This window comes from Melanostigma gelatinosum, assembly GCF_949748355.1.
Source record: "Melanostigma gelatinosum genome assembly, chromosome: 3".
In the NCBI taxonomy this organism is placed as follows: domain Eukaryota; kingdom Metazoa; phylum Chordata; class Actinopteri; order Perciformes; family Zoarcidae; genus Melanostigma; species Melanostigma gelatinosum.
Genome location: NC_136636.1, coordinates 2,178,089 through 2,188,824, shown reverse-complemented (window position 1 = coordinate 2,188,824; position 10,736 = coordinate 2,178,089). Strand labels below are relative to the sequence as shown.

The 10,736-nt window shown below is 37.8% G+C and overlaps 1 protein-coding gene across 1 annotated transcript in view; it reads right to left on the bottom strand.

The window, feature by feature from the left end:
- grm7 (glutamate metabotropic receptor 7) overlaps positions 1–10,736 on the bottom strand; it is a gene marked incomplete at its 5' end in the record, with an annotated part of 174,029 nt that overhangs the window by 48,157 nt on the left and 115,136 nt on the right. The window contains one exon of the mRNA XM_079265687.1: positions 8,245–8,445. Coding sequence (XP_079121813.1) covers positions 8,245–8,445 — 201 coding nt within the window. The remainder of the gene's footprint in view (positions 1–8,244; positions 8,446–10,736) is intronic.

Genomic DNA, 10,736 nt, shown 5'->3' with positions numbered 1-10,736 from the left:
ACACACACATCTAGCTGACATTCAGGTTGTTTTCGCCACTTCCTCTGAGACTCCTCTCAGGACGGGTTGTCTCTCTGACCTCCCCGTCCTCTCTCTTTTATTATTCCTCTGTTCTTTCTACTCGGCGACGCTGCGAGGCCTTCTTGAAAGACACCGTGTGTGTATTTACTCTGGCTCGCCTTGCTTTAGGTGGGACTCTCTTTCAAGTCTGTATTTAATTTAGGGAGAAAGGGAGGGAGGCAGATGGAGAGGGAAAGAGAAATGTGGTGAAGAGAGAAAGAGAGTAAAAGAAAGAAGGCTGACAGGCGGAGGAGAGGGGACAGACATAGGGTTGGGCTTCCTCTCTTCAAAGTGAAATACAAAGAGAATTTTCCTCAGGTCAAAAATAACTGTTTTGGCAGAAAACTCTGCCGCTTCTGTTTTCATACACTTTTCTCTCAGTGAGTGATGTTTGAACCCTCCTCAGCAGCTTCAGCTCTTATTCTACTCCATGTTGCTCTTTATTGTTTTGCCGCGCCTTCAATTCACCTTTAAATCATTCTTACGTTTGTATTTCAAAACTATTTTACTTTTACTTCACAGATGTGTGGTGATACATGCTAAGACGTGCATGAAGCATGATTCATGTGAGAGAACAGAGTGTGAGAGCATGCGTGCGTTAGTGCAGGCGTGTTCACAGGTCTGTTTGCGTGTTTGGAGGGATGGCTGCGTCATGCGTACTGAAGAATATGCATTAATGCAGACTGCCAATCACCGTGTAGCCCCGCCCTAAAAATGTGCTTTTGTCAACGCAGTCTGGTGGCTTTAAAGAGAGCGTGGTTGGATATACCGGAACGAGACGTTTATTCAGTCTGTTTCTGCTTTAGTGTCGACAAAAACGGTGACGCCTCAGACAGGAAGCAGTTCTTCAGACACAAGTTGAAAATGTGCATCCAAACAGGTGCATGGAACTTAGAGATCTAAATGATTTAAATTCAAAGGGTCATTGATGTCAGACAAAAGCAGCTCCTCATTTCCAGCCGCCAGACGTCTATTCAGATTTCATCACGAGCTCTAAAGGACATATAAACAGGGAGAAGAGGAACGTTCTTATTATTACAATTCACAGAGACGGTACAACCTGCTCTCAAACCCGATCTCTTGTTCCTTTGATTACCTCAGCGGATGCCACTTATCCAGGGCCGGAGATTGGAAGCAATTGTAGAAGAGGAGCACTTATGCTGCGTCGCAGGTCTATATGTAAAGTCAAACCAGCAAACTGCTTTCTATTCGGCTGAGCATGAAGATGAGGAGCTACATGTGTGTCGGAGGGCTGTTTTAGAGCGGCGACAGCAACGTGGCTGTGTCTACTTATCTAAAGTGGAAAGCAGTAATGGAACATGTGTGGATACAGTACATGCTTCTACATGTGACGTTCATGTGGAGTCAGGAAAGAAGAAGAAGCTGCTTTCATATAAAGCTTTTAAGCCTCTTTTTGTGTCTCTTGTGCCGAACGGATCGTGTCGGGAAACCTTTGAGAAAGACACTTCGACTTCGACACAAAAGGCAAATCGTGATGTCGAGCGAGCCGTCACGCTCATAGGAAGGTCCGTGCTTTGATTTTACAAAGATGTATTGCTCCATAAGTGAGAGATTGATGTTCATAGATGCTTTCAATGATTTCCGCAGACTGCAGAATCTTTCATGAGGAAAGAGTGAAAAACTGCCCGAAATTCTGTTTTTGAGATAAAATTGTAAAATGTACCACAATACATCGATTAACACATCCAGATGTTGGCATTTATTTTCAGAGACCAAGGAGGAGGAGGAGGAGGAGGAGGAGGAGGAGGAGGAGGAGAATAATGGCTCAAAGAAGAAGAAGGAGGTGAAGGAGAATAAGAATAATAAGAAGAAGAGTCTCATGGTAGAGCTTATTCTCTCTCATCTTCTGTCGTTGAGGCTCAATCTGGTTCGGTCTCATCCGCCCTCTTTGTGTCAAACACAGCAGCTTGATTGACAGATGGGATCTCAAAGAGATCGACTCTCAATCTGAAAGAGGAGCAGACTATTTAAAGCGACGGTCTATCTGCCGTTGAGTAGCTCCATCCTTGATTCCCGCCATGACCAGACAACTGCCTCAGATCAATACTCGGGTTAATAGCTACCACGGGCAACACACACACCTCTTGATGTTAAATGTCTTTGGTTTCTCAGTCGATATTTGGCTCATGTTTGTTTCAATACAGAAGAAAAAAGAAAGCTTCGGTCTCTTGTGGAAGATGGAGAGTTTTATTTGCCGTTTATTTCTGTCTTTATCAATTTCTTAATTGATAAAGATCCGAGTGAAAGGAGATATGCTCTATTTAAAAAGAAAGTGATCCAGGAGCAGCTCTGCGGAGATGCTGGGGGCCGATTCCTTCTGTGGTTCTTCTGTGTGTAATTATTTGGACTGCAGTAAACGCTGAGTGAGCAGTTCAACTGCCACTTTCATTCTAAATTAGCACGCTGGCGCCTTTGCTAATTAGCTGATAGAAGTATCTCTCTGGAGGGGCGGATTCGTGCATCACAACTATAAAACCATGCAAATGATAGTCTGAATAATAATGCAGGTAAAACACGCTCAAAGTGGAAATGTAATATTAACAAAAAGGGGCTAAATAGTTCAACACTAAGTGTATATTATATTAGCTATTACTACTTAATACTACGGAGGGTTTGGAGGGCCGAAACTAAATACAACTAAAAGTCATTATGTCCTTTCATTTTAAATGAGACGTTTCATTTGTGATTGACTGAAGAAGGCGTCTTCCTCCAGCAGCAGTGGGTCATGAAGCTGCACTCTTCTGTCTCCGTGTCAGTGTTGTATTAATGTGTACATTGGTGAAGCCCGTCAGAAGTTCTACGAAGATATTAAGGTTTTAAATGTTGCACAAGATTAAACACGTTGGACCAACGAACCACTGTTGTGTGATGCTGAAGTGTTGTGGGGAGGGTCACGAGGAGGGTTAAAAAAGACACGAGTAACTGACTACTTTTTACAGCGTGAAACATAAGGGCCAGCCTCCCTCACCACCCCGACGTTCTGCACAGTCCCGTTGGTTCAAGCAGCAGACGTGAAGGTTTGGTGAAGGTGTGTCTATTGATTCCATCACTGCAGACAGCAATCTTTCCCTCCTCCGAACTAAAGCACTGCGAGTATCTTAACAAGCATAAAAAGTCTAATCATGCTTTAGCTGCAACAGCTTGCAATACGTGTTAAATCTCATCTCTTAATTACGCTGATGAAAGACATGATCCAGGCAGCATTATGCTCCCTTCACAATGTATTAGGCGACACAAATGATAAGTACCGTCACTTGATTTTTTAGGGGGTTGAACAAACACACTGGCACGAACCATCCACCCTTCAGCTCGAGGCTGCCGGACTAGATACAATAACATCACAATGTGATACTCAGACAATAACTATGCATTTCATTTGCATCTTGTCCGGAAAATGAAACGTCTTCGAAGGCCAACTGCTCGCTCGTTAAGGAGCTCGGTCCTTTATTACGGGACATTTGAACAGAGGAGCAGGTTGATGGAGTTCCTCGGGCGGTTTATGTTCCAAAACAGTGAAGCGAATGGAAAGTATGTTTGGAAAGAGAACATCTTACCACCTGGCGCAGTCAGCCACCGACTTAATGACCGACTTCAGCGAGCAGTCATTGTGTGCTATGGGCCAATAAAAGCCTTAATGATTGCTCCTTGAAGACCAAAGCTGTACGTCATCGCACATCATCTCTCTTTACAGCACCTGTTCACAAACACACATCCTGCCTTTCAAAAGAGGTTCCTTCACTGCTCAGTTGATTCTGTGTATCTTCAGTCAGCATTACCTCCTCATGGTGAATCAGATCAATGCACCGCTGCACAGTTCATACATATTTTAATAACATTATTTAAATGAACATTGTTTAAAGGGGAGTAGCTTTTAGGAATGTTGTTTTTAGTAATGTTGTTTCAAGTAATGTTAAAAGTAACGTTGTTTAAAGTAATATTTAAAGTGACGTTGTTTAAAGTAACGTTGTTTAAAGTAACGTCGTTTAAAGTAACGTTTAAAGTAACGTTGTTTAAAGTAACGTTGTTTAAAGTAATGTTTAAAGTAACGTTGTTTAAAGTAACGTTGTTTAAAGTAATGTTTAAAGTAACGTTGTTTAAAGTAACGTTTAAAGTAACGTTGTTTAAAGTAATGTTTAAAGTAACGTTGTTTAAAGTAACATTGTTTAAAGTAACATTGTTTAAAGTAATGTTTAAAGTAATGTCGTTTAAAGTAACGTTGTTTAAAGTAACATTGTTTAAAGTAATGTCGTTTAAAGTAACGTTTAAGTAACGTTGTTTAAAGTAACGTTGTTTAAAGTAATGTTTAAAGTAACGTTGTTTAAAGTAACGTTGTTTAAAGTAACGTTGTTTAAAGTAATGTTTAAAGTAACGTTGTTTAAAGTAACGTTGTTTAAAGTAATGGTCTTTAAAGTAACGTTGTTTAAAGTAACGTTGTTTAAAGTAATCTTTAAAGTAACGTTTAAAGTAACGTTGTTTAAAGTAATATTTAAAGTGATGTTTAAAGTAACGTTGTTTAAAGTAACATTGTTTAAAGTAACGTTGTTTAAAGTAACGTTTAAAGTAATGTTTAAAGTAACGTTGTTTAAAGTAACGTTGTTTAAAGTAACGTTTAAAGTAACGTTGTTTAAAGTAACGTTGCTTAAAGTAATGTTTAAAGTAACGTTGTTTAAAGTAACATTTAAAGTAATGTTTAAAGTAACGTTGTTTAAAGTAACGTTGTTTAAAGTAATGTTTAAAGTAACGTTGTTTAAAGTAACGTTGTTTAAAGTAACGTTTAAAGTAACGTTGTTTAAAGTAACGTTTAAAGTAATGTTTAAAGTAACGTTGTTTAAAGTAACGTTTAAAGTAACGTTGTTTAAAGTAACGTTTAAAGTAATGTTTAAAGTAACGTTGTTTAAAGTAACGTTGTTTAAAGTAATGTTTAAAGTAACGTTGTTTAAAGTAACGTTGTTTAAAGTAATGTTTAAAGTAACGTTGTTTAAAGTAACGTTGTTTAAAGTAATGTTCTTTAAAGTAACGTTGTTTAAAGTAACGTTGTTTAAAGTAATGTTTAAAGTAACGTTGTTTAAAGTAATGTTCTTTAAAGTAACGTTGTTTAAAGTAACGTTGTTTAAAGTAATGTTTAAAGTAACGTTGTTTAAAGTATCGTTGTTTAAAGTAATGTTTAAAGTAACGTTGTTGAAAGTAATGTTGTTTAAAGTAATGTTGTTTAAAGTAATGTTCTTTAAAGTAACGTTGTTTAAAGTAACGTTGTTTAAAGTAATGTTTAAAGTAACGTTGTTTAAAGTATCGTTGTTTAAAGTAATGTTTAAAGTAACGTTGTTTAAAGTAACGTTGTTTAAAGTAATGTTTAAAGTAACGTTGTTTAAAGTAACATTGTTTAAAGTAACATTGTTTAAAGTAATGTTTAAAGTAATGTCGTTTAAAGTAACGTTGTTTAAAGTAACATTGTTTAAAGTAACGTTGTTTAAAGTAATGTTTAAAGTAATGTCGTTTAAAGTAACGTTTAAGTAACGTTGTTTAAAGTAACGTTGTTTAAAGTAATGTTTAAAGTAACGTTGTTTAAAGTAACGTTGTTTAAAGTAATGTTTAAAGTAACGTTGTTTAAAGTAACGTTGTTTAAAGTAATGGTCTTTAAAGTAACGTTGTTTAAAGTAACGTTGTTTAAAGTAATCTTTAAAGTAACGTTTAAAGTAACGTTGTTTAAAGTAATATTTAAAGTGATGTTTAAAGTAACGTTGTTTAAAGTAACATTGTTTAAAGTAACGTTGTTTAAAGTAACGTTTAAAGTAATGTTTAAAGTAACGTTGTTTAAAGTAACGTTGTTTAAAGTAACGTTTAAAGTAACGTTGTTTAAAGTAACGTTGTTTAAAGTAATGTTTAAAGTAACGTTGTTTAAAGTAACATTTAAAGTAATGTTTAAAGTAACGTTGTTTAAAGTAACGTTGTTTAAAGTAATGTTTAAAGTAACGTTGTTTAAAGTAACGTTGTTTAAAGTAACGTTTAAAGTAACGTTGTTTAAAGTAACGTTTAAAGTAATGTTTAAAGTAACGTTGTTTAAAGTAACGTTTAAAGTAACGTTGTTTAAAGTAACGTTTAAAGTAATGTTTAAAGTAACGTTGTTTAAAGTAACGTTGTTTAAAGTAATGTTTAAAGTAACGTTGTTTAAAGTAACGTTGTTTAAAGTAATGTTTAAAGTAACGTTGTTTAAAGTAACGTTGTTTAAAGTAATGTTCTTTAAAGTAACGTTGTTTAAAGTAACGTTGTTTAAAGTAATGTTTAAAGTAACGTTGTTTAAAGTAATGTTCTTTAAAGTAACGTTGTTTAAAGTAACGTTGTTTAAAGTAATGTTTAAAGTAACGTTGTTTAAAGTATCGTTGTTTAAAGTAATGTTTAAAGTAACGTTGTTGAAAGTAATGTTGTTTAAAGTAATGTTGTTTAAAGTAACGTTTAAAGTAACGTTGTTTAAAGTAACATTGTTTAAAGTAATGTTGTTTAAGTACATTTGTTCCGCTTGATTTGTAACGTTATGTAGGAAAGTCTGCTCAGGACGGCTGTTTATGTACGTAGTAACGTAGTTACGGTGTTTGCTTATCTGAACCTAACCAATCTCTTCACAACAATAACCAAGCGTCATTGTACATTTCTGCAAGCGTGATACAAGGCTGACATAGAAGGGTTTGGAAAAGAAACATCTGCATTGAAACATATGGTTTGCAGAAACGTACAATGACAACATCTTTTCTGGAAACTGGATTGCTGTTACGGGTCTGTACATGTACATTCCAGTTATTAAAAGCATGTAATGTGTGTTGCAGCGCACACAGCATCTCACATGAGTTCAATTCCATGCAGGCCCGTTGCAGAGGAGGTAAAGCCCTCTCAGGCCAAAAGATGTTTAATTGTCTTTACGGCTCTAGCCACCCTCTCACTCTTCGGTGAATTATTCTCATAATATCACTGATTAAATACGTTTACAAATGAGCCTCCATGTTGGAACGGTTTGAAAGCGTTGGTCCAATCGGCTTATGGCTGGTGACACGCCCATCAAGGGCCATTGTGAACGCGTATCAGTTCAATGATTCAATGATTGAACTGATCAGGGATCAGATAAAACGCGACAGCAGTTTCTGTACGATCGTACGTGTTGAAATCACTGGAGCGGCTTTAATGAGACAGACACCGACGGCTCGAAGCTGCTGTTCTCACAGTCGCAGACCCTCGAGGTTATTTACAGAGTACGAGAGGAGCAAAGATTACACAATGTGTCCTGGAGAGAAGAGATTACACCTCTTCTACATGAATGACTCTCAGAGCTCCTCTCCCACAGACCGCTCCAATCCGTCTTCAATGTTTATCGGATGCATTTACACTGAGCTTTATTTCTGGTGTCTATAAATACAGAATAATTAATTCATCAGTCAGTAAAAGTAGCAACACCACAGCGAAGGAAATACTCAGTTACAAGTTCTACATGAAACAGTTTACCTGGTACGAATACGAAAGTCTGAGCATCCTAATCTACTTCACCAGAGTTCATTGTTGGATCGTAATCACTGATGAAAGTGTAGATCACTAATGTTTAACCACTTCCTACATGGCCTCAGTCTATAATTTATTCATTAACTATATTTGTTATTAATAATCTGAGTCTGCAATATAACTCAAGCTTTCAAATAAGAGTGCAGTAGAAAGTACGATATTTAGCAGAAGTACAAGTAAAAGTGCGTCTCAATTAAACTGCAATACTTGACGTGTATCTGTGAACTATGAGCTGTCAGGTGGAGATGGGACTCTTCTTCTGCCCTTCAACATAAGATGTTCAGGCGAGTGTCTAAAAAAACCAATGCAGGATTTCAGTACAAGACATGAGTTGCATTGTGAGATCAAACAGTAACAACACGTTAAAAATAGAGAATAGAACTCCACACATGGCACGACGGAGAGCTCGGTTATGATGGAAAGATAAAAGCCCTTAAGACCATCAAACCGAGGCAATTTTACGAGACAATCAAGACACTTTTATAACCTGGAGCTTTTTTTACGACCAGCGTCAGTCGGCTACTTTGGTAGATTTAGAATTGATTCCATCCGAAGCTGCTCTCGTCCTGGAGATTCACTCGCGTATCGGCCTTGGAGGATATATAAGTGCACTTCGCTCACCGTTGAAGCTGACGCTGCGGATGTACTTGAGTAGTTTCTTCCCTCCAGCCAGGTCCATCTCGGGGCAGATGCCGGAGTTCTCCGGACACAGGTCCCTCTGCATGTTGTGGAGGGCGTGGGCCATGGCGTAGACGGCGTCGATCACGAACTGGACCTTACCCTCCTGCTCGTACCTGGAGTCGATGCTGATGCGCTCCTGACCTGAGAGAGACAGACGGAGGCGACGGACAATGTAAGTGACCATCACATTGAAACACAATGGCAACCGTTTACTCCATGTTCCTCTCTGGATGAATGGAAATAACTTTTGCTTCATGATCAAATACGTCTAACTCCCATCAGCCCCAGCGGTACTTTCTACCCAACGACACATTCATCACAAGCAGGTTTTCACGTGAAGCTATAAACTGGATTGTTTCTGTAGGAAAAGAAAGACAAAGTTCTGAACTAATTATTTTCATTGTGTAATAATCTGCTGATTACGTTCTTTGGTTTATAAGAAATAGTGAAAATAGTGAGAAATTGCATCACAATTACCCAGAATACCTTTCACAAAGTTAGTTTCGTCCAACCAACAGTCCAAACCTCGACATCTTTACGAACATTATAAAAAGGAAAAGAAGCATGAACCCGGATCCATGAAACATAACCTCAAAAATAAGTTTCCAATTCATTTCCTCATCCGTAGATGTGAGCAGCCGAGTTGAGTTACCAAACACGTGTTGGTGTTTCTTTCTGTTCTCTAGTTGAATGTAAATGTTGCACACTCAGCTCATTTTACAGATAACAGCCGAGCGCTTAATTTTGTCGAATGGCTGACTCGCAGCATGAACGTTAATGAGCTCCAGCTGATAGCATCAGTCAGCTAACAGTGAGGAGACTTTGTCGTGCATATGAACCCGACTTCAAACAAAAAGAGATTCTCTGTTTCTTCCAAAAATAAAAGACCTTAAACAGCAAACAGCCTTCCTGTTCACTCCGGACAAACTGTTTCAAATACTGAATCATATAAAGACATCTTATTGGAACGGACCACAGTCATGATCGATGGGAACCACTGGTTCAACCTTTAGCAATGTATTTTATTTTGAAATCTTGTGGTATGTGGTCCGTGCTGATATGATGGAGGGGCGCTCGCTGTTACAGGTTGTTTCAAATATTGGATTTGTTTTGTTTCAACGAAAGTAATTGATTTGTTTCACCTCCTGCTGACTGTCGAAGTCAAACCTTCTAAAAGGACAGAAGAATGTTTTCTCCAACACGAGGTAACAGCTCTTATGAAGCTCTTATGAAGCTCCTCTTTTTCTGGTTGAGACTCAATCATTCATCGGTTTGATGATTCAAACTAACTACGTTTGAACAATGACAAATGTTTTTTTATGTTAAAAGAAATTGGCCAGCTAGCATTGCTAATAGCCTCTTAGCATCGCTGACAACCTGAAAACATCGCTATCAGCCGTCTGACATCGCCAACAGAACGATCGTCACCTCTGATTTCTTTCTCTCTCTTTTGTTTGTGTTCACTTTCTCATTTTCAGGAGTTACTGAACAAATAGATTTTGCGTCGTCAACAGTGAGCAATGTCAACGTGCCCATGTGATTCCAACGCGTAACGCTTGATATATACACTGATTGTTTATTGGACCGGACCAACTAAAGAATGGGAGAAACAACAGAAGAATTAAAGAAATCAGACAAATGGAAATAAAAAGGTTATGTCATGGCCGGCCAGTCCTGTCTGATCACTGCTTAAATACGCCTGATTAAAGCAAGTAATCCTGTTTTGGCGCCTCTAATACTAAAGCAGTAGCACAATGGTAAGAAATATCAATCTTATAATAAGGATGAAAACTTCATCATCATCATGACAATATCTCCATTTGTGATCGAGCCCTTGATAATCTTTGCAAAAGATACGTAATAAAAATAAAAACAAAGAAGCTTCTGTGAGGATTAAGTTGCCCGATGATGACGAGGAGAGAGATGCAATCACAGAGGCAGTGGGGCGGATTGTAGATCGGTGAAATTCGTTGTGCATTTCCCTGCGATGCACAATCACTGAGTAATTGTTGTCATGGTGTGTTCATGAGACTGGTGGAAACGTTATGCAGCCAAATAACTACAGCAGTTTAAAAGGCAGCAGCTGCAGGCCTCGGCTTTCAGAAGAAGTTTGGCTTCTTAAAAAAAGAAATTACAAAAAAGACTTTGAAGGACTTTGATATTTTGTTATTTCACAGTTTCTGCTGCAGGAATGAGTCATAAAAACCCAGAAAATACTTTTTCTTTTAATGCCTGAGATCAGAAAACTTAAAGTAACACGGATATTTGTACCACATAACAGTACAAATAATAATATTAATAAATGAACCCGCAGATACTGTAGGTGTGAAGGACACCAGTACTTTGCTTGGTTACTTAAACAAGACAGAAGTTACACGATAATCCGACACCAACGGACCAATCAACAGAGCAGGTTCCTGCAGTTCATGCTT